We start from the raw sequence: 25252 nt of genomic DNA on the forward strand, positions 1-25252 counted from the left end.
CCTGCAGGGCATTTCAATTTCAGTTGCCCGGTCCTATAATGCAGTTGATCAATTGCCCCTGAAGTGAGCGGCTCAATCGATGGGTGAGAAGTGAGACTCAAGCTAGGTCAGCCGTTTGGCCTGTTTGGGTAAATTCTATGATTTGGCCCTCTGGCACATCTCAGAGTGAGTCAGCCAGAATGGATCCACCTCTCCACCAGGGTAAGGTGAAGGAGACAAGGGTGCATTGCACACAGGAGAAAAAAATAGGCCTTTTGACTTACTCTTTCACTTATTGTTGCTACCTAAACCTACACAGAAAACAGTAATAGTGTCCAGAGGGGAAGAGGACATAAGGGAGAGAGTAAGAAAGAGAGAGGCTCCTCCTAAGGACAATGTGAAGGAAAATAATATTTTTTCTTGCTTATCCTTTCATTTGTCTCTCCACTAGGGTACAAAAAGAGCCTCTTCCTGAAGCCAGGAAGAGAGAACATCTGTGGATCCAGAACACAGTGGACAGAGAGCGAAAACATCTGTGGGTCCAGAGCACAGTGGACAGAGAGAGAAGATCTGTGGGTCCAGAGCACAGTGGACAGAGACAGAAAACATCTGTGGGTCCAGAACACAGTGGACAGAGAGAGGACATCTGTGGGTCCAGAACACAGTGGACAGAGAGAACATCTGTGGGTCCAGAACACAGTGGACGGAGAGAGCAACAGAAAACATCTGTGGTTGCAGAACACAGTGGACAGAGAGAACATCTGTGGGTCCAGAGCACAGTGGACAGAGAGAGCGAGAACATATGTGGATCCAGAGCACAGTGGACAGAAAGAGAGACAGAGACAGAGAACATATGTGGGTCCAGAACACAGTGGACAGAGAGAGGACATCTGTGGGTCCAGAACACAGTGGACAGAGAGAGCGAGAACATCTGTGGGTCCAGAGCACAGTGGACAGAGAGAGAACACCTGTGGGTCCAGAGCACAGTGGACAGAGAGAGAACATCTGTGGGTCCAGAACACAGTGGACAGAGAGAGCAAGAATATCTGTTGGTCCAGAACACAGTGGACAGAGAGAGCAAGAATATCTGTGGGTCCAGAGCACAGTGGACAGAGAGAACATCTGTGGGTCCAGAACACAGTGGACAGAGAGAGAATATCTGTGTGTCCAGAACACAGTGGACAGAGAGAGAATATCTGTGTGTCCAGAACACAGTGGACAGAGAGAGAACATCTGTGGGTCCAGAGCACAGTGGACAGAGAGAACATCTGTGGGTCCAGAACACAGTGGACAGAGAGAGAATATCTGTGGGTCCAGAACACAGTGAGCAGAGACAGAGAACATCTGTGGGTCCAGAACACAGTCGACAGAGAGAGAACATCTGTGGGTCCAGAGCACAGTGGACAGAGAGAGAACATCTGTTGGTCCAGAGCACAGTGGACAGAGAGAGAACATCTGTGGGTCCAGAACACAGTGGACAGAGACAGAGAACATCTGTGGGTCCAGAACACAGTGGACAGAGAGAGACAGAGAGAGAACATCTGTGGGTCCAGAGCACAGTGGAGAGAGAGAACATCTGTGGGTCCAGAGCACAGTGGAGAGAGAGAACATCTGTGGGTCCAGAGCACAGTGGGCAGAGAGAGAGAAAACATCTGTGGGTCCAGAGCACAGTGGACAGAGGGCAAAAACATATTTGGGTCCAGAGCACAGTGGGCAGAGAGAGCGAAAATATCTGTGGGTCCAGAGCCCAGTGGACAGAGAGAACATCTGTGGGTCCAGAACACAGTGGGCAGAGACAGAGAACATCTGTGGGTCCAGAACACAGCCGACAGAGAGAGAACATCTGTGGGTCCAGAGCACAGTGGACAGAGAGAGAACATCTGTTGGTCCAGAGCACAGTGGACGGAGAGACAGAATCTGTGGGTCCAGAACACAGTGGACGGAGAGACAGAATCTGTGGGTCCAGAGCACAGTGGACAGAGAGCGAAAACATCTGTGAGTCCAGAACACAGTGGACAGAGAGAGTGAGAATATCTGTGGGTCCAGAACACAGTAGACAGAGAGAGAACATCTGTGGGTCCAGAGCACAGTGGACAGAGATAACGTCTGTGGGTCCAGAGCACAGTGGACAGAGAGAACATATGTGGGTCCAGAACACAGTGGACAGAGAGAGAGAAAACATCTGTGGGTCCAGAGCACAGTGGACAGAGAGACAACATCTGTGGGTCCAGAGCACAGTGGACAGAGAGACAACATCTGTGGGTCCAGAGCCCAGTGGACAGAGAGAACATCTGTGGGTCCAGAACACAGTGGGCAGAGACAGAGAACATCTGTGGGTCCAGAGCACAGTGGACAGAGAGCGAAAACATCTGTGGGTCCAGAGCACAGTGGACAGAGAGCGAAAACATCTGTGGGTCCAGAACACAGTGGACAGAGAGAGCGAAAACATCTGTGGGTCCAGAACACAGTGGACAGGGAGAACATCTGTGGGTCCAGAACACAGTGGACAGGGAGAGAGAAAACATCTGTGGGTCCAGAGCACAGTGGACAGAGAGCGAACATCTGTTGGTCCAGAGCACAGTGGACAGAGAGAGAACATCTGTGGGTCCAGAACACAGTGGACAGAGACAGAGAACATCTGTGGGTCCAGAACACAGTGGACAGAGAGAGAGACAGAGAGAGAACATCTGTGGGTCCAGAGCACAGTGGAGAGAGAGAACATCTGTGGGTCCAGAGCACAGTGGAGAGAGAGAACATCTGTGGGTCCAGAGCACAGTGGACAGAGAGCGAACATCTGTTGGTCCAGAGCACAGTGGACAGAGAGAGAACATCTGTGGGTCCAGAACACAGTGGACAGAGACAGAGAACATCTGTGGGTCCAGAACACAGTGGACAGAGAGAGAGACAGAGAGAGAACATCTGTGGGTCCAGAGCACAGTGGACAGAGAGAACATCTGTGGGTCCAGAACACAGTGGACAGAGAGAGAGAAAACATCTGTGGGTCCAGAGCACAGTGGACAGAGAGACAACATCTGTGGGTCCAGAGCACAGTGGACAGAGAGACAACATCTGTGGGTCCAGAGCACAGTGGACAGAGAGAACATCTGTGGGTCCAGAACACAGTGGGCAGAGACAGAGAACATCTGTGGGTCCAGAGCACAGTGGACAGAGAGCGAAAACATCTGTGGGTCCAGAGCACAGTGGACAGAGAGCGAAAACATCTGTGGGTCCAGAACACAGTGGACAGAGAGAGCGAAAACATCTGTGGGTCCAGAACACAGTGGACAGAGAGAACATCTGTGGGTCCAGAGCACAGTGGACAGGGAGAGAGAAAACATCTGTGGGTCCAGAGCACAGTGGACAGAGAGCGAAAACATCTGTGGGTCCAGAACACAGTGGACAGAGAGAACATCTGTGGGTCCAGAGTAGTGGACAGAGAGAACATCTGTGGGTCCAGAGCCCAGTGGACAGAGAGAACATCTGTGGGTCCAGAACACAGTGAGCAGAGACAGAGAACATCTGTGGGTCCAGAACACAGTCGACAGAGAGAGAACATCTGTGGGTCCAGAGCACAGTGGACAGAGAGAGAACATCTGTTGGTCCAGAGCACAGTGGACGGAGAAACAGAATCTGTGGGTCCAGAACACAGTGGACAGAGAACATCTGTGGGTCCAGAGCACAGTAGACAGAGAGCGAAAACATCTGTGGGTCCAGAACACAGTGGACAGAGAGAGCGAGAATATCTGTGGGTCCAGAACACAGTGGACAGAGATAACATCTGTGGGTCCAGAGCACAGTGGACAGAGATAACATCTGTGGGTCCAGAGCACAGGGGACAGAGATAACATCTGTGGGTCCAGAACACAGTGGACAGAGAGAGAGAGAACATCAGTGGGTCGAGAACACAGTGGACAGAGACAGAAACAGAGAACATCTGTGGGTCCAGAACACAGTGGACAGAGACAGAGAACATATTTTATTTTATGTTTTTATTTCACCTTTATTTAACCAGGTAGGCAAGTTGAGAACAAGTTCTCATTTACAACTGCAACCTGGCCAAGATAAAGCAAAGCAGTTCGACCCATACAACGACAGAGTTACACATGGAGTAAAACAAACATACAGTCAATAATACAGTATAAACAAGTCTATATACGATGTGAGCAAATGAGGTGAGATAAGGGAGGTAAAGGCAAAAGGCCATGGTGGCAAAGTAAATACAATATAGCAAGTAAAACACTGGAATGGTATATTTGCAATGGGAGAATGTGCAAAGTAGAAATAAAAATAATGGGGTGCAAAGGAGCAAAATAAATAAATAAATAAAATACAGTAGGGAAAGAGGTAGTTGTTTGGGCTAAATTATAGGTGGGCTATGTACAGGTGCAGTAATCTGTGAGCTGCTCTGACAGTTGGTGCTTAAAGCTAGTGAGGGAGATAAGTGTTTCCAGTTTCAGAGATTTTTGTAGTTCGTTCCAGTCATTGGCAGCAGAGAACTGGAAGGAGAGGCGGCCAAAGAAAGAATTGGTTTTGGGGGTGACTAGAGAGATATACCTGCTGGAGCGTGTGCTACAGGTGGGAGATGCAATGGTGACCAGCGAGCTGAGATAAGGGGGGAATTTACCTAGCAGGGTCTTGTAGATGACATGGAGCCAGTGGGTTTGGCGACGAGTATGAAGCGAGGGCCAGCCAACGAGAGCGTACAGGTCGCAATGGTGGGTAGTATATGGGGCTTTGGTGACAAAACGGATTGCACTGTGATAGACTGCATCCAATTTGTTGAGTAGGGTATTGGAGGCTATTTTGTAAATGACATCGCCAAAGTCGAGGATAGGTAGGATGGTCAGTTTTACAAGGGTATGTTTGGCAGCATGAGTGAAGGATGCTTTGTTGCGAAATAGGAAGCCAATTCTAGATTTAACTTTGGATTGGAGATGTTTGATATGGGTCTGGAAGGAGAGTTTACAGTCTAACCAGACACCTAAGTATTTGTAGTTGTCCACGTATTCTAAGTCAGAGCCGTCCAGAGTAGTAATGTTGGACAGGCGGGTAGGTACAGGTAGCGATCGGTTGAAGAGCATGCATTTAGTTTTACTTGTATTTAAGAGCAATTGGAGGCCTCTGTGGGTCCAGAGCACAGTGGACAGAGAGAGAGACAGAGAGAGAAAACATCTGTGGGTCCAGAGCACAGTGGACAGAGAGAGAACATCTGTGGGTCCAGAGCACAGTGGACAGAGAGAGCGAGAACATCTGTGGGTCCAAAACACAGTGGACAGAGAGAAAACATCTGTGGGTCCAGAGCACAGTGGACAGAGAGAGCGAGAACATCTGTGGGTCCAAAACACAGTGGACAGAGAGAGAACATCTGTGGGTCAAGAGCACAGTGGACAGAGAGAGAGAGAGAGAGAGAGAGAGAACATCTGTGGGTCCAGAGCACAGTGGACAGAGAGCGAGAGAACATCTGTGGGTCCAGAACACAGTGGACAGAGAGAACATCTGAGAGTCCAGAGCACAGTGGACAGAGAGAGAGAGAGAGAGAAAGAGAGAGAACATCTGTGGGTCCAGAGCACAGTGGAAGACAAAAGAAGAAGTGAAAAGGTGAAGGACGTTCCATTGTGCAGTAGCACAGTCATTAATCAAGTTAGCTCAGTAACCTGTTGCCTGTTGGTGTGGAGGCCCGTTTACGGAGTTGTGTTTCTCTGACTGTGTTGTCACCACAACCCGCCTGCCCCGGATTCATCCATTTAGAATGGAGATTAAGAGATATGTGAACGGGTGTAGAGTCTGAATGAATGCTAATGTGTCTTTGTATGCTTACCAACAAGTATTTGTTTGTGAAGATGGGGCTAAGTGGCTTGTGCGGTCATGGTCCCTCTGACATCGTCAGTGAGGAGTGGTGGGCTGTACTTTGTAGAAAGTTGCTTGAACAGCAATACACAGGGGAATAGGAGTGGACTGAATCTATTTCCCTTTCTGTACATTCATAATGAAAGAGCCTCTGGGGAGAGATACGCTGATGCAGGCTATCATAGCTCCAGTAGCTCAGTGATAATACCCAACTGACAGTTAGAAAGGACAATTGAAATGATGTTTTCACTTCTCCCTCTGGCTATATTGACGCCTCACCCTGCGCCATCAGCCAAAGCCGCTTATCATACCAGAATTATTCCTAATTGTCGCAGATAATGCCGCGTTTTAAAATGGATGTAGCTTTTCAGAGCTGGTTAAATGTCTTCTCACTTTACATAGCTGTTTTTTTTAGGGGAATGGAGCTGGCTGACTGGCTGACTGGCTGACATTAGCCAGAAATAAATGAAATGAAATCATAAAACGTTCAATGAAACAAAATGAGAATAATTATTTTCTATTACTGTCAGAATGTTGCGACTGGGTGGGTAGACATTAAGACTGTTTAATATGACTGTGTGTTCCTAATAGGGTGTGTTTGATTACACTGTCAACTGTTCCCACGACGATCCTTCAAAAACATCCCAGAAATAAAAAGTGCAACTGCAAAACAAAAGGCTTGTTAATGATCAACGTGGCGCTACAGTCTGACGCCTCCATAACATTCACAAAAGGTTAGGAATTACAGATATGCCAAATAACATGTTATTCATCTCATAGTGTTGTACTTCAAGACAAACACAGCAAAGTTTGACAAAAACTAAGTTTAAAACAAAAAGAAAAGCGGCAATTATTTTCGGTCTGTTTCCCTCGTAGAAGTCTTGGCAACAAACACAACGATATAGCTGCCTATCCCACACAACCGCTAACTCCTCCACATAGACGAGGAATCTTTGACTCTACACTTCACAATAAGGCTCCCTACTTTGTATTCCACCCACCTCTCCCTAGCTAAATCACAAACACAGAGACGATGAAATCTAAAGTACCAACAGCTGTATTCATATGGCCAATGTTGTCTCCATTCGTGTTTTCAGACAGATTCAGTCCTATATAGAGCAAAGGGTGCCATTTGGGAGGCACCCTGAAATACCCTGCTGGAATAGAAGGAAGTTGGGACCCGCTGAGCCGAGACCCTAGCAACCCTTCAATATTAAAACAATATGTATACAAATATATTTTTTAAAGAAGTTAAAGCATTGATACTTCAGAATTTGTTATTTTGGCAGTGAGCAGCGAATGGAAATTTTAAATCAACTGTAACCAAAAAATAAATGAACATCTTTGAGGCTGAGATTGCCAATTTAAAATGAAGGATGGAGCGGGGTTGATTTTGAAAAGGCAAAGATTTATATGGAATTCTTCTGCTTTTAATTCCACACCACCGCATATGCCACATCGATTACTGTATAAGGCTGAAATGAATGAAGTAGAGGTAAAAAATAAAATATTGTAGCCCTATCATACAGTGGAGGCTGCTGAGGGGAGGATGGCTCATAATAATGGCTGGAACAGAGCAAATGGAATGGCATCAAACCATGTGTTCGATGCATTTGATACCATTCCACTCATTCTGCTCCAACCATTACCACAAGCCCGTCCTCCCCAATTAAGGTGCGACCAACCTCCTGTGCTATCATACGGTCCTATTCCTTACAAATCTGTTTTGTGGTGGTTGAATGTTATCCTCCGTTCATCCACATTGGTTGATAAACAGGACAGAGACAACAGGAACTGGATTTAGTCGTAGTTGTCCCCCACAATGAAATCAAAAAGGGGACTGTGGATACGTCTCCGTCCGTTAGTACGTTTGTACGTTCGTCACACACGATATCTCAGACAGCACTGGACCGATTTTGACGAAACTTGGGTGAATGATGTGTCTTGCCATAGAGAGCCAATATTTACAAATTTGCTAAATTCATGAGGGACAACATGTTTACTATTACCTTTTAATAAGTTGTCTCAAATACATGTAAACCAATGGTCTAAATTCCTATAGGGACATGTACATATCATATTAATTGTTCCTAACACTGATTCCTGAGGAACACCAACTGCTCTACTTTTATAGGGCCGAGCTACTGGCAGTCATCAAGAGTGTCCAGTCCTCACAGGAATACCACAGGATTCTGAACTCAAGATGTCTTGGGCCCTTAACAATAGATCTCAGACCAGTCTCAGCTGGGTATAGTCTCTGAGCATCACTCAGTGCAGAAGGGAGGGAGCGAGAGACCCAAGGGTAACATAAACCACACTACTGCCTGTGACCACAACAGGGTTATATTTTAAAAGCTAAAGCTGCGCCAAAGCGCTCTCATCTCAGTTTAATCTCCTGGGTGTCAGAGGGAAAGAGGGTAGGAAGCCGCCAACACTGTTCCCTTCACAGTTCCCACCATATGGGCAGCATCCAGCACACAGACCCCTCTGTACACATCCACCAAGATGTCATCAACCACCACCAACAACTAGAAGAGAAAAATGTATACTTTTGCTGATCCTACAGTACATACATCTCCATCTGACACAGCCTGGCTATTGACAGTCGACACTTTGTCTACCTCCCAAATAGCACCCTACTACAGTGCACCACTCTGGGGAACCAGCCAGACTGTACACCCCCTGTACTCTGGGGGACCAGCCAGACTGTACACCCCCTGTACTCTGGGGGACCAACCAGACTGTACACCCCCTGTACTCTGGGGGACCAGCCAGACTGTACACCCCCTGTACTCTGGGGGACCAGCAAGACTGTACACCCCCTGTACTCTGGGGAACCAGCCAGACTGTACACCCCCTGTATTCTGGGGGACCAGCCAGACTGTACACCCCCTGTACTCTGGTGGACAAGCAAGACTGTACACCCCCTGTACTCTGGGGGACCAGCCAGACTGTACACCCCCTGTACTCTGGGGGACCAGCCAGACTGTACACCCCCTGTACTCTGGGGGACCAGCCAGACTGTACACCCCCTGTACTCTGGGGGACCAGCCAGACTGTACACCCCCTGTACTCTGGTGGACCAGCCAGACTGTACACCCCCTGTACTCTGGTGGACGAGCCAGACTGTACACCCCCTGTACTCTGGTGGACCAGCTAGACTGTACACCCCCTGTACTCTGGGGGACCAGCCAGACTGTACACCCCCTGTACTCTGGTGGACGAGCCAGACTGTACACCCCCTGTACTCTGGTGGACGAGCCAGACTGTACACCCCCTGTACTCTGGGGGACCAACCAGACTGTACACCCCCTGTACTCTGGTGGACGAGCCAGACTGTACACCCCCTGTACTCTGGTGGACCCAGTGAATCTCACGAATAGTAATCCAGTTTGCACAAATATGTGTACGTATATATTCTGTCTATTTACTCAAAAGGGTTTGAGGGGGGAATGCTGTCAAGTTCTAGAAGCATTATTCATCATTCCACCTGAGTGGCTTTGTGATTAGCCTTTACTGGAAGGTTAGACAATCAGACAAAGAAGAGCTCTGCAAACAGAATGTAGCTCAGCCAACAGAGGAGAGAAACAGAGGTTTCTTCCCAAGTGACACCCTAGTCCCTTCATAGTGCACTATTTTTGACCATGGCGGCAGGGTTGCCATGGCGGCAGGGTTGCAAGTTCAAACCCCCGAGCTGACAAGGTACAAATCTGTCGTTCTGCCCCTGAACAGGCAGTTATCCCACTGTTCCTAGGCCGTCAATGAAAATAAGAATTTGTTCTTAACTGACTTGCCTAGTTAAATAAAGGTAAAAAAATAAAATAAAAATGGCCTGGTGAAAAGCAGCACACTATGAAGGCAATTGTGTGCCATTTGGGATGCACCCACGGAGAGGAGGCATGATGCTTCGGATCCACTGACTTTATATTTCTACAGGTTCCAGACCTGCTCCTGGAGCCTGTAATGTAATGTGCTCTACTTACAAATTATACATGAACCTCCACTAGACCAAGACCATGAATACCAGGCTGGGAAATTATTATAATCAAAATAAATATTATATCTTAAAAGATCTGGGAATCTAATGCTAATTCTTATATCTATTTGACCTCTTGACCTGGATGTAAATCTGACCTACTGCTCTAGAGCTCTCTCCTATCCACTTCTTTCTCTTCCATCTTGTGTTGTAGCTGTACTCTACCCGTCAGTCTTACCTGTGCTGTAGAAGGTGAGGAAGAAGAGGAGGCAGCCGGTGACCAGGTTACCGAGGAAGGTGACCACGCCACAGGTGATGCCCTCTGGCACGGGGTACACGGTCTCGATGAAGAGCTCAAAGAAGATGGGCACACTACTGTTGATGAAGATGCCCACCAGGATACAGGAGGTGTAAAGAGTAGCTGAGGGGAAGAGGGGAGGGGGGTTAACCAATCAATCATCACATTTTATAAAGCAGAGGACAGGGATTCATGGGTTAACCAATCAAATGTGACTTATAAAGCCCTTTTTTACATATGGCACTTTAACTAGTATGAGATGACACTAGTCTAGTGTGACCATAAGAACAGTGTCACCATGAGAAGGCCTCCAAGTTCTCATTGTTACATATCAAAGCTTACTCATAATGTCATTCCAGCTAAGACAATGGTGGTTCAACAGTGGGTGGTGGATGGGGGGAAAAACACAGGCAAAACCACCTGCTGTGCAGCTTGTGTTTTCATGAGATTGACTACAGTTAGTTATTCTCAGGGCACAGGCAAATTGCGTTGGTAAGTGCCATATGCTGCTGGCCGATTCTCCCAGTGTGTGTGTGTGTTTGTATGTGTGTACGGGTGCCCGTGTGTGTGCATCTCAACTAGTGTGTGTGCATCTCAACTAGTGTGCATGCGCGTGTGTGTGTGTGTGTGTGTGTGTGTGTGTATGTGTGCTCACAGTATCTGTGCGTGCGTCCGTGCTTGTGTGCCTGTGTGTCTTGGCCACCACTGATCGAGGTCTCAGCTGCTCTGAGGCCGAGCCCGGGGGCCCTGGGCTGGGAGAGGAGATTAAGCCATCACCGTGGAGCAGAGCATTGTTACATCCCAAATGGCACCCTATTCCCTATAAAGGGCACTACTTTTGACCAGAGTACTACGGTAGTGCACTATATAAGGAATAGGGTACCATTTGGGACAGAACATGGCTCAGTCTCCTCTGTCTCCTTTATCACTGCAGATTGGGCCAAATCAACTCCTCATTAGCCAGCACCGCTCTAAATCACATTGCTGCCTCAGAGGACCCAGCCTGCCTGCCTGCCTGCCGTTGTCACAGAGAAACTGAGGCAATGCCACTGCACCGACGACACAGTCATCAAATCCTGAATGAATATCCCCTCTTCCCTCTCATCTCCCCTTTGTTCAACCACCCCCGTCCTGCTCTAAGACAGGCTGGTATCAAACACAGACAACCTCTAGTGTCCCACGGCTGCTCTGTTCCTCCCACTCTGTCTCAGTCTCTCCCCGGTTGTAGCTAGTTGATCCCCAGGGGATGGTGCCGCTTCATCGCAACATTGTAGACTTTTCCAGTAGGGGAAGTATTGTAGTAGAACCATGAAGAATGTGTCCAAGGGAAACCCCACGCTGTCAGCGAATACCTTAAAAAAAAATTTGGACCCCCTTATTTATCTCCCAATTTTAATTACGATCTTTTCTCATCGCTGCAACTCCCCAACGAGCTCAAGAGAGGCGAAGGTGGAGTCATGCGTCCTCTGAAACATGACCCGCCTAACTGCGCTCTTTAAACACCCGCCAGCTTAACCCAGAACCCAGCTGCACCAATATGTCGGAGGAAACACCGTTCAAATGGCTACCGGGGTCAGCCTGCAGACACCTGGCCCGCCACAAGGAGTCGCTAGGGCACGATGAGCGAAGTAAAGCCCCCTCCGCCAAACATTCCCGTCACCCGGACGATGCTGGGCCAAATATGCCATGGCCGGTTGTGGCACAGCCCAGGAATGATCCCGGGTTTATAGTAACGTCTCTAGCACTGCGATGCAGTGCCTTAGACCGCTGCGCCACTCGGGAGCGGATCCAGCGAATCACTATTGCATGAATGATAATAGACGTCGTTGAAGAACAAAACCAGTGAAGTTGTGTAAAAAATACACATTATTATTAATTTAATAAGTGCGCAAGCTGAGGATTTCAAAAAAGGGATAACAAAGAGAGGTGTGTAATGTGGAAGAGGCTCCTACCAGAGCTATGTATATTACCAGCCATGCACAGTACACCAGATGGCTGGGCAATCCTGGGGTCTGTTAGCTTGGCACTGTCAGCCAGTAGCGAGAGGACTGAAAAAAATACTGATGACAAGCATGAAAATGATGATAGATGAGAATGCTAGAGCTGGTGAATGTGAAGTTCATGTGTTTGTTTGTTTCAAGGGAATCTGCTAATGTGCTACTGCATCGCAGTCCATATCTGCCCTGAGATTGGAGGGTTGGGAGTTCCATCCCCGGCCGAGTCATACCAAAGACTGTACAAATGGGCACGATGCATCTATTCTTGGCCCTGCGATAGACAAGAGTCTTGTCCAGGCGGTGTACTTGTACATCAATCTGCCTCACGCTACAGAAACAGGAGATGTACTTGGTTTACTCGGTCCATGCGTCCCTTCCTAAATCTAAAGGACAAGTCTGCTATTGAAGTATCCATTGTGGCTCTATTGAAATATCTATTGTGGCTCTAGGATTCTCTGGAAACCATGCTCTACTAGGCCTACCTGCAGTGGAGGGTAGGTGTGTGAGCCTGGTCAGGCAGGTTAATGTGAACCAGGTGGAGGCCAGGGAAGCACCAGCCATCATCAGGACCAGGATGAGCTTCAGCATGCCCCGGATAGAATCTGCAAACCTGGGGAGAGACAGAGATGGAGGTAGTAAACCTGGAGAGAGACAGAGATGGAGGTAGTAAACCTGGAGAGAGACAGAGATGGAGGTAGTAAACCTGGAGAGAGACAGAGATGGAGGTAGTAAACCTGGAGAGAAACAGAGATGGAGGTAGTAAACCTGGAGAGAAACAGAGATGGAGGTAGTAAACCTGGAGAGAGACAGAGATGGAGGTAGTAAACCTGGAGAGAGACAGAGATGGAGGTAGTAAACCTGGAGAGAGACAGAGATGGAGGTAGTAAACCTGGAGAGAGACAGAGATGGAGGTAGTAAACCTGGACAGAGATGGAGGTAGTAAACCTGGAGAGAGACAGAGATGGAGGTAGTAAACCTGGGGAGAGACAGAGATGGAGGTAGTAAACCTGGAGAGAGACAGAGATGGAGGTAGTAAACCTGGAGAGAGACAGAGATGGAGGTAGTAAACCTGGAGAGAGACAGACATGGAGGTAGTAAACCTGGAGAGAGACAGAGATGGAGGTAGTAAACCTGGAGAGAGACAGAGATGGAGGTAGTAAACCTGGAGAGAGACAGAGATGGAGGTAGTAAACCTGGAGAGAGACAGAGATGGAGGTAGTAAACCTGGAGAGAGACAGAGATGGAGGTAGTAAACCTGGAGAGAGACAGAGATGGAGGTAGTAAACCTGGAGAGAGACAGAGATGGAGGTAGTAAACCTGGAGAGAGACAGAGATGGAGGTAGTAAACCTGGAGCACACAGATAGAAACAGGATTGTTTTTAAACAACAACAAAACAACAACTGAAACGGGTACAACATTGCCTAATTTGGTATGTTTCAAAAATGGCTTAAAGGAAAACTCTACTCAAAAACTATATTTTGGTATTTTCTTCCACTGTTGGAAGTCCAACACTGTAGTCCACTGTTGATACGGTCCCAAAATGTTTTGCATGTCAGGAGTTTAAGATATTGGACTTTCAAGAAGCAAGAAGCAATGTGTCACTCGCCACATCATCATGATGATGCAAATCATGACATGCTTCAAACCACAACAAAGAGTGTAAACAAGTCTCAGGGTGACTTATGTGCCTCCATGTCACCATCGATAAAAGGGAAGCAGTCATGGTGTCAGGAGAATGTAGCTGTCCCTGGGTTACAACTGGTGACAGCTTACAGCGATACACCATGATATGAGTTGATGTAATTTAGATCACCAGTGACTGTGAAGCAAGCAGGCAGATATTTGATGTCTGCTACTCCCTATCCATCCAGACACGCTAAACAAAGCCTTGTGTTTTAGCGTTCAAAATCAAATCAAATTGTATTTGTCACATGCGCCAAATACACACAGGTATAGATCGACCTTACAGTGAAATACTTACTTACAACCCCTAACCAACAATGCAGTTAAACCCCCCCACCCCCAAAAATATATAAGAATATGAAATAAAAAACAAAATAATTAAAGAGTAGCAGTAAAATAACAATAGCGAGGCAATATACAGGGGGTACCGGTACAGAGTCAATGTGCGGGGGGGAGGCACAGGTTAGTCGAGATAATTAAGGTAATATGTACATGTACACTACCGTTCAAAAGTTTGGTTTCATTTAGAAATGTCCTTGTTTTTGAAAGAAAAGCTATTTTTTTGTCCATTAAAATAACATCAAATTGATCAGAAATACAGTGTAGACATTGTTAATGTTGCATCCTGGAGTCGTCTCTTCACTATTGACGTTGAGACTGGTGTTTTGCGGGTACTATTTAATGAAGCTGCCAATTGAGGACTTGTGAGGCGTCTGTTTCTCTAACTAGACACTTTAATGTACTTGTCCTCTTGCTCAGTTGTGCCCCGGGGCCACCCACTCCTCTTTCTATTCTGGTTAGGGCCAGTTTGCGCAGTTCTGTGAAGGGAGTAGTACACAGCGTTGTACGAGATCTTCAGTTTCTTGGTAATTTCTCGCACGGAATAGCCTTCGTTACTCAGGACAAGATTAGACTGACGAGTTTCAGAAGTAAGTTCTTTGTTTCTTGCCATTTTGAGCCTATAATCGAACCCACAAATGCTGATGCTCCAGATACTCAACTAGTCTAAAGAAGGCCAGTTTTAATGCTTCTTCAACCAGGACAGTTTTCAGCTGTGCTAACATGATTGCCGGTTTTCTAATGATCAATTAGCCTTTTAAAATGATAAACTTGGATTAGCTAATACAATGTGCCATTGGAACACAGGAGTGATGGTTGCTGATAATGGGCCTCTGTACGCCTATGTAGATATTCCCTAAAAAAACAATCTGCAGTTTCCAGCTACAATAGTCATTTACAACATTAACAATGTCTACACTGTATTTCTGATCAATTTGATATCATTTTAATGGACAAAAAATGTGCATTTCTTTCAAAAACAAGGACATTTCTAAGTGACCCTAAACTTTTGAACAGTAGTATAGGTAGAGTTATTAAAGTGACTATGCATAGATAATAACAGAGAGTAGCAGCAGTGAGGAGGGAGGGGGGGGCAATTAGTCTGGGTAGCCATTTAATTAGATGTTCCTCTCTCAACATGTGTTGAACTATCCCTCCTGACAAGTAGGCTTGGGTAATATATAGTTTATTCCATATACAGGGGTATTTTGAAATATCGTTGGTATGATTTTCAATACCGTAAACAAATTGTTTTATTGTAAATTGTTTTGGGGTTGAGGGCAACCCTACATCGCGAGGGCTGCATGCTACGTCACTGATGAACTGTAAGTTAAGTATAACTATAAGATGTGTCAAATGAACGATATCAAACTCAGGGCTCCAGCTATGCATTTAGTTTCCTATGGAAGTGGCTAGATGTCAATATCAAGCTTCTTGGTTACAGCAGATATTTCTAATCCCCTCTTGGATCAAGATCCCTGTTGACAATATTATTATTTTTTTTAAAGTGTTAGTAAGTTTTAGAAATAGTGTTTGTCCCTTGTACTGTATGTACTTCTGGTAACACTCTATACCCCGGTATGGTACAAAAATACAGAAAATATGGATACTGCCCAACCCTACTGACAAGGTTTACTCCTGGACTGACAAGGTTTACTCCTACCTGTCCGACATCGCACATATTGAAGCTCGTAGTGGAAAGACACTAATTGCCTTTGTTTTGTTGTGCTCAGACAAAATGCTTCAGAAAAATTGTTCAACCCAACAAAGAACTATTTGTGAAAAAACACCCGCAGGAAATGTTGAATTTGTCAAACAGTCTCTCAGAGTTCAATAAAACTGTAGCAGGGGAACATAAGGGAAATCTGTTTTGGACAGCCTCACAGACAACAAAACTATTTAACTTCAAACCATTTATTTTTGCACTGTCTGTGTGTGGCTACGAACCATATGTCACTCAGACTGTCTGATAGTATGACCCCCATAGTGTTCTGTCTGAGTGAAGAATACATCTAGGATCGACTTTCTATTCATGAATGGACAGAGCAGTCTGCCTAACATGCTATTATGTACCTTTTGGAAGAAAACACAACAGGGATGCTGGGCCATGGAAGGAGGTGCTTTGGCAGGGACAGGCAAGTACTGCCCAGCCCAGTCTGCTCTCTCATTCCCCAGCCAAAGCCAGCCTCTGCTCCTACCCATCTGCCACTAGCTCCAACTCTCCCCTGGCTGTGCCAGAGACTACAGCCCTGCACCTACCCAGTCAACCCCTCTCCTCTCTGGGTAGAGGACCACAGCTAAGTCCTCTACCCAAACAGCACCAGTATCCTATTATATACGCCTCCTACACCCAGCCAAACCCTTGTCTCACTGGGTAGAGGAGCACAGTTAATGGTCCCCTACACCAGTGGTTCCCAAACCTCTCCTCAGGGACCCGCAGCCATTCCATATATTTGATCTATTCCAGAGCTAGCACACCTGATTCAACGTGTCATCTATCATCAAACCATTGACTAGGTAAGCCAGGTGAGTTAGTTCGGGGCTATTACAAAATAGTGAAATGTCTGGGGTCCCCGAGGAGAGGTTTGAGAACCACTACCCTACCCTACACCACCACCACCACCACCAGTATCATAATTACTATCACCCCTCTCACATCTAATTTGTTTACTGAGACCTGCAATAAATGCAGCATGCATCTAAGTAGTATATTTCAAGACTCCTTTATGCCCTACAATGTCAGCTGACAAGACTGGAGCATACTGTACGCCTATCTTGCTGTGAGGTAATGTCTAAATTAAAAGCACATCAATAACAGTTGTGCCAGATTTATTGGCTAGAAGATAGTGACGCTTAAATCTCCTCTGGCATCAGATTTCATTTTGTGCATTCTCCTCTGGCTAACTGCAGGAATAATTCAATTCTTATTCCATTTGATATTATCATTATTAGGTCTATTTGTCTCCATTCTGTGCCAAGACAAGGGCATGTACTGAATGAACAAACCAGTCTGATAGATGGCTGTAATGATATCACTGACAGACAACGGCCAAAACAAATTCAGTTATTTCCATTTTCCATTTTAAATATCTTGTTTACCCCTCGTTTATCTAAGATAAATACCTGATCATCTCTCAGGTCTCTAGTGGCAGTTAATGTGGTTAAAAACTCTTCCACCTCCCTCCCTCCCTCCCTCCCTCCCTCCCTCCCTCCCTCCCTCCCTCCCTCCCTCCCTCCCTCCCTCCCTCCCTCCCTCCCTCCCAATGCCTCTCCTCAGGTTGATAATGGGACTTGGCTTATAATGGTGGGGATAATGTTTAACAAAGGATAATGGGAGGTGGTTATTATTATTAATTTCCACCAGCTCTGTTCTGTTCCAGGTATGGTCTTAAAGCAGCATTTTCACCCCGACCACAAGCTGCTGGCCGACAATTAAAAGGCGCAGGCTCATTTGTCAAACGTGTCTCTGACGCACGCACAGACACAGATAAACACAGACAGACACAGACAGACAAGACACAGACAGACACACCTCTGAGCACCTGTCGCTAATTGCCCCCACAGTGACAAATACTGCCATCCATCTAGTGGTGGGCGCATCTCAGGGGGAAGAAAAATTAGGAATGTGTGTGTGTTGGGGAGTGAGTGTTTGTTTGGCTGTCACAAAGCCCTCCCGGGAAGCAAACCACTTAGTATTTGCAACCATAACACCTGCAGCAAAAGTTCTTGAATGTCTGCTGCCTGTGGCAAGCTGCTCTCTGATGTGTGTGTGGCATAAGGTGAGACAGAGGTGTGTTATAACTTACGTTCAGGCACGAGAGTGTGTGTGTGCGCGTGTGTGTGTGTGCTCTGTACTGTAACTCAGCAGCTCCATCAACACCAAATCGTCAGGCAAATGATCATTAATGGTTCCACAAAGGTCCCAGTACTATAGAGGTAAACAGGGGCATCTGCTACTGCGCTTCCCAAACACAACACATCACCAATCACAGCAAAACCCAAACAAACACATACATGGAACGCAACCCCACCCGAAGCACCGCTCTGCTCAGATCAGCTCCCCAAGCTAACCGCCAACAGACGCCAAATTAAGTCAGACGTGAGAAGGAAGCCAATCAACTGGCTGACTGAGACTCTTTAATTAGTTAGTTTCTGTTTCTCTGCCATGACATCAACTGAGGCTGCAAACCTTACCCAACCCTGATTAACCCTGGATCTATAGTTAACACACAATGGTTTGTTAAATAGCTCCAGTCCACTCCAGCCTATACCAAGAACAGAACAGTTCCATGAATCAAGGCTGGAGTTATGGCCTAGTTTTCCAAATTAAAGAGTTGTGAGACTTTGGCCCTGCCTGGAAGTGCTGATTGGACCGGGCGATGAGCATATACATGTCAGCTGGACGACGGATCCATTCCTTTTGCAGAGTCCACAGATTGGGGCCTACGGTGTGTCAGTCTATCCATCAGCTAGAGAGATGTGGCCCATTGCATTAGCATTCACTTACTCACCTCCGTCTATCACAACAACCATGGATTTAATACACTAAGAGAGATGGAGGGAAGGAGTGGATGAGGTGAGCTAAGGGGTTTGAGACGGTGGGCGCATCCCAAATTGCACCCTTTTCCCTATATAATGGACAACTTTTGACCAGAGCTCATAGACATTTAGGACACACCCTGAGACTCCTACCCCCCTCCAATACCACTAAACACAGTAATGTTTCAAGAAAGTGAGCGAACCAGACTGGAATGCAGCATAAGCAGACAGAGTAATAGACTCATTTATTCTTGTGAACATGCTTAGTAATGGGTTTCTAGTTGCTAATCTTGTTGACAGGCCTTGGAGGCAGAGCCAAAGCTATTACGACCAAACATGGGCTGTGTATTTTCATGCATACTTAATCTGAAGATACTAAGCGAGTGTATGGAGTTCACGATAAATGCTTATCCTCCAATTTGACGGCTCACCTGGTCCAAGGAGATGGTTTAGGAATGAAATGATGAGACAGGCTTATTAATGGGAGGATCTCTCCTCACACATCGCTGAACGAGAGCTAGCTGTTGGTAGTCAGGCTTAGTCCAAGCCCAGCCTACCTTCAGACTGTACTGGGCCTACTACAGACAACCTCTAACTAGAAGCCGGATTCATCGTTGAGATAAGCACACTCAACTCAGACTTTCACAAAATTCATTCAGTGACGTCAATAGGAGAACATCTGAGTTAAGCGAACGGATCTCAAGTCAGAAAACTGTCCGGGGCCTTTAAGGACATCAAATATCTGACACCCCATCAGGGGTTATCTGTGGGCACATTCAGGTCAAGTCATGCTACAATGCTAAACCACATGGAAATGGTCTGCTGTTTCTGTTGCTTACCTGGCCATGGCCACTCCAAACACACAGCCGCCCACAATGGACCAGAACCCGATCCAGCCAGCATCCACCTTGAGAGACAGACAGAGAGAGAGAGAGATAGATGGATACAAAAGGAGAGATCAAGAGAGAATGAGGGTATTGACAGAGAACGAGATAGCAAGGAAGAGAGTGTGGAAGCGAGAACGAGAGACAGAAAGAGGGGAGCATTATTCCATGTTCAGCATGCCAAACACGACTCAGGGGACCGAGGCTAAACAGAGAGCAGGCACTGTGTCTGAAGACTGGGGAAAACGGTCAATCAAGCCCAGGGTAAATTGCAACCCTGTATTCTGATAGTGGTGGGAGTCAACGGCTGGTGGTGTCAATGTGATGATTCATCACAGACAAACGCCTGCTCTGACAGATGGAGAAGAAAAGAACAAACATTATGACCAGGGTCTTGTTCTGTAGGGAGAAAACAGAGTAAAGCAGGGAAACACTACCACGACTTGCCCAATAGGAAGAGAGATGTTTTTCTACAGTGTTCCCTCCTGAACTAGACCCAGGGTCTACTGCTGTAACATCAGCATGAGAGACTGACTGCATCACAGACGGAGGCCAATGTGTCACCCACACACAACACAAACGCTCTCACACACACAAACACCTCTCTGGGGAAGCTGAGTGCCAATGAAGGTGTGCTGGGGTTCACATCAATCTACCTTAAACTATAACTCAGGTAGAAAAAAAGAGGAGCCACGTTGAAAGAGGCCAGATGTGAGTATAAACAAGATGAGACCAGAATGTGAATAAAGCATTGTGTACAGAAGAGATCCGTGGTCTAGGGGCCTTTTCTGAAACTTTCTTGAAAAGGAACAAAGGTTGTGAAGCTGAATGCAAATCGTTCTGCATGCTATTTAAGTGTCAGGGAAGAGATCATAGCATTTTGTGTGTGTGTGTGTGTGTGTGTGTGTGTGTGTGTTTAATTAACTGCAATATGCTCAGTCCTAGATGCAGCCGTACAGGCCTGATTTGTCCGTGCTCAGCTTAATAATCATGCGCGTTGTTACTACTGTGTCAATAACCAGGAAATGGTTTCCGTGCCGAAGTTATGTACGGTGTGGAAGCCAGGGCTTCAGGCTCCTGGCACATCCACTTATTTGTCTTTCTTCAATTTTCTCTTGTTTCTGAGCCTTTTAAGCCAGTAATCATGGCACTTACCCGTGGGTGTCGCACAACACGATGGCATTGCCATGCTAATTCATTCAGAGGTAACCACGGATAGCCTCAAAAGACACCACGGAAGTTAGTTGGTACACTGTCTGCCTGCCTGCCTGCCTGTCTGGAAGCATAACCAACCACCACTCTGACTGGGCCCATAGCCACAAAGCATTTAAGAGTAGGAGTGCTAATCTAGGATCAGGTTTCCTCTCGTATACATTATTATTCCTAGCTTAACACTCCTTCTCTGAGATGCATAAAGGTTACAGTTCACCGTCTGTCTGGAGGCAGCAGAATTAACCACCACAGCTAGATGTAACTCTAGATCAGGAAAAGTACCAGGAGTTCACAACAGTGACTTTCTCAGTGCAGAAAGCCTCTCTGTAATCAGAAAGCTGAAGCCACTGCTGTGCTTTCAGGTGAAGTATCAACTTTCAGAGTGTTTTTTTCTGCGTAGCGACTTAATGTTTACTCTCCATTAACGGAGCAATTACATATGAGTGATTAACGCACTGTGGGACCTTGTTCTTAAAGCGATGTTAATTACGTACAGCGACACAGAGCTACGTGCCTCAGGACATGGTCTTGCCAAGCACTGGGCTGGGTGTCTGGAGGGAGGGAGGGCTCCTGCAGAGTTCAGACAATAGTCCAGGTTTGCCTCAGCCTCATCTCCTACACCCTTCCCAAGTCACGTTCCAAACTCCAGCCCCTTCAACCATCACATCCCCTCCACCTGTCCCCAGCATACTACTCTCTGATGACATATCCCCAGCTGCTGCCCCATTCTTGTCTATTATTTATAGGATCACTTCCCCGTGGGGAGAGGAGACACCGGTTCTGTCACAAATAGCACCCTATTCCGTACATAGGCCTCTGGTAAAAAGTAGTGCACTATGGGAATAGGGTGCCATTTGGGATGCACCCACTGTGTGGAGAGGGACGCTATGGGATGTCACAGAATGCATTCTGTCAGCAGGAAGAAAGGGTCACCTTAGAGACACTGCAAACGGCCACTACTCATCAGCTAGGCAGCGTGGTGGTTGACACTGTTATTGCCACTGGTGGGTGAACCACCTTAGGTTGGACAGCTACAAAATGAACAGGAAATAATCTCAGAAGGCTGGGAGGAAGGTTGGGACTGTGGAGGTGAGGGTTTGTGTGTTCTGGGAAAGACAGGATGAAGCAGGGGTGAAAAACAAAGTAGACACCTTCACAGATTTTCTTTGTATAAAAACAAAAAATGCACTGACTGCTTTGTCTGCACACACACCACACACCCCTCCCCTGTGGGTGGATGTACTACATGGCGGAAGATTGAAACCAGTGTTTGATATCTGCAGAACAGAGCCTGTTAATGGGAATGCAGAGAACAGCACGGCCGCTGCAATGGCTGGAGGGACACGGCAGCAGTAAGATTGGCAAGTGGCATTTGAGTGGAGAAGTGGAGAGCAGCTGGGAGGTGATTGGAAGGCAGTGAAGGGGGACGAGGGGCTAAAGCAGCGCCTCTGTATTGATCGCCTCGCTGCAGAGAGAGAGAGAGAGCTGTGTCTGGGATGACAGTGGGAGCGCACAGCGTGTAGTGTAGAGGGAAAGAGAGTGTGTGTGTATCACATCACCCACTTTGTCAGCACTGTTTTCCTGTTGATCCCTGACCTAAATATGTTTAGTACGTGTGTCAGACTGTCACATCCATAGAGATATCATTTCACACCTTATATCTACCCTCATTGTATTCCTCAATGAATGTTGCTGCTGATAGCATCTTATCAGAATATGGTCATGGTTTGTTGGTGCCAAGGCACCTTGCAGGCTGTATGGGATCGTAAGTTAGGTAGGCTAATGTGTTTTACAGTAGTGTGTGGTTTGCAATGTGAAACTCTGAAATCAAGATCAAACATAAAACATACTGAAAGTTCTGAGGAGTGAACGCTGCCGCTGCAGTAGTGATGCATTGTAACAACTCTGTTTCTAAGTTTTGAGCCTGGGAAAAACTCTGTACAGAGTTTAGGTAAGGCAGCATCTTTGTGACACCATGTTTAGACAGCCAGATAAAGGCAACTTGGATGAGAAAAGTTCCTTAACATTTCCTTTTGACGACAAATGAAACTGTAAGACATAAAGAGGATAAAGAATTGATGATACTCCCTGTGGGTTCTGACAGAAAGGAAAGATAGCGAAGCGAAGGTGTGTGTGTTATCCCACAGCTTTGTGATTTCTTCTCAAGTACCTGTCTGATGGTAACCTTGAAAAGAAGCCTCTTTTGTCTCCTTTGAGCCACTGCGATCGTGTTAAAAGTAGAGGGTGCTCTGCTCTGTATCCCAACATCTCTCCTCTCATTCTCTCTCATCCTGGATCTCTGATGCTAATCCTGTACCGTTGAAGGGTCTGAGATGCAGCCGGTCTAATTAAGCTAAGAATCTAAAGTGTTAAGCGCCTCGCTTTCTTGACATGCTCCACATTTTCCCATATGCAAATCATGTGCTGTGGATTCCACCCATGTTTTATTAGACCCTTAAAAAGTTAGCTACACTTAGAGAAGAAGATGGTCCGATAGGAGAGAGAAGAGGACGGACCAACCAACCAAACAAGCCTATGCGGAATGGAGGATAGTTTTAAAAACTTGTAATTAGGTATTTTTTGAGGGTGGGTTTTGAAGTTCAAAGTGGTATTCACAAGGGCCTGCTGCTTTTTAATGAGTCCAGGATGGGAAAGTAAAAAGGAATTTGTGAAGAAGATATTTTGAGTTGCCATGCTGGGCTCGAAGTTATGTCAATACTGTATGGCATGGGCCACTGGGGTTAATTATGAGTCAACATCCATTTCCGTCTGGGAAATTACAGAGTCTGAATCCAAAATGGCATCCTACTCCCTAGATAGTGCACTACTTTTGACCAAGGTCCATAGTGCACTATGTATGGAATACAGTGTTATTTGGCATGTAAACGTTCACTTCAGCAAGGGAAATTACACCTCACCCAAAATGTGCCACATCACAGGCGCTTTTAGAATGATGGGGATGATTTCAGGAAGGCTAGCAGTCCCATTTCAGTGCTTCAATAGGTGAGTGCCAACACTGAAAGCTTTTCATTGTGTGTTGTACCAGAGCAGATCATTTGGAGGAGATTGGAAGCAGATGTTATAAATACTCTGTTGTAATAAATGCCCTTTGTAATGATCAGTTTGAACATGTCTAAATTGTCTTCCAGAACTGCTATTACTGTACTACCATTCAGAGTGAATAAAGTGAGTAATGCTAGGATAATTGGGAACAGACAATCTGTGTCTTTGGTATGTTCTAAACTCATGTTATGGGTGTTGGGTCAGGTGTGTGTTCCTTACCTGGCTGACTCTGGCAGGGGTGAGGATCATGTCCAGAACTCCTGACCAGCCTGCCACCACCCCTGTAGGCACCGCGTAGGCCAATGCTATCATCAGGAACCGGAGGTTACTGGAGGGAAAGAGAGAGAAACAAAGGCTTTTTAGCAGCAAGTCCTACAGTATCCCTACCTAGCAAACTTCCTTCTCTCTGGTTGACAGTGTCTGGAGACCTGCCACCAGACAACCTCTTGCTTTCCTATCCTGTCAGCCCACACCATCTCTTATTGTCAGGGAGGATCGATCCCACCTCAGTGTAGTGACAGAGAGATAAACACCTGGTCAGGAACCAGGAAGAGAAGAGCTGCCTGACAGGCTGGCAGGGCTAGGCTGGAGGTGACACCATGATGAGGTTTGAATACAGGGGAGAACAACAGCTATGCAATGAGATTGAGATGAAGAACCAATAACCTTTGATGAGGTGACACCAACCACACAACAAACTGATCTACTTAATCATGTATTTATTCATATTAATGGGTTTGGCAATAGTAGCATGTCCACAAATAAAGTCATTTCACATCTTAGATGATGATCCAAGACAATGACTCCCTCCGATTGTTCTGTGAATCAAAAGATCCCTGGAAGGAAGGTCATTCCAAAGTCAAAAACTATTTAGCTCCATCTAATGCCCCATCTAACGTCCCCCACAGGCATACTTTCCCAGACCAGATAGTGGCATTATCGCTTTTGCTTTCAAGTAGATTAAGCCAATCCCATTTAAATCAATTCCCCAGGCCTGATTCCTCTGTGGTCTACAAACGACACATTTACCACCTGCTGTAAACAGTTTGTTGATGGTTATGAGAACGTTCTAGGTTTATGCTCTGCCATTGAGACATTAAGAGGGTGTATCGGGTAGAACCAAGGCATAGTTCAAACAAGGGAACTAAGTGAGATGCCTACAATATGGAACAAAAGCTAATTTTGTGTGGTCTCTGGCCAAGTAACAGTCTGAGATGAGAGATCAGGGGTAAATCTAATATAAATAGTTGGAGTTGGTCATATCAATGTTGACTTTGGCCAGGTCTGTCAGTCTTTGTAAACACTGACAAACCACTAAGAGGTGGGTTATTCTTAAGCATGAATTTTACAAGATGCTAATCAAGATCATGACCACGATGCTGGTTGTTTGTCCATCAATGTGCTCCATGAATCTGTATCTCTGTGGAGGTTCTC

The 25252-nt window shown here is 46.3% G+C and overlaps 1 protein-coding gene across 1 annotated transcript in view; it reads right to left on the reverse strand.

Annotated features, from left to right (window-relative positions):
• Positions 1 to 25252, reverse strand: part of LOC110520273 (solute carrier family 49 member 4) — a 66151-nt gene that overhangs the window by 5580 nt on the left and 35319 nt on the right. Inside the window, exons 5-8 of the mRNA XM_021597462.3 lie at positions 24038 to 24146; positions 19499 to 19566; positions 12580 to 12707; positions 10041 to 10223 (exon numbers count right to left, since the gene is read on the reverse strand). Of these exons, the coding sequence (XP_021453137.2) occupies positions 10041 to 10223; positions 12580 to 12707; positions 19499 to 19566; positions 24038 to 24146 (488 nt within the window). The remainder of the gene's footprint in view (positions 1 to 10040; positions 10224 to 12579; positions 12708 to 19498; positions 19567 to 24037; positions 24147 to 25252) is intronic.

The sequence above is a fragment of the Oncorhynchus mykiss genome, chromosome 3 (genome assembly GCF_057628025.1).
Source record: "Oncorhynchus mykiss isolate SJ-2025 chromosome 3, ASM5762802v1, whole genome shotgun sequence".
Taxonomy (NCBI): Eukaryota; Metazoa; Chordata; class Actinopteri; order Salmoniformes; family Salmonidae; genus Oncorhynchus; species Oncorhynchus mykiss.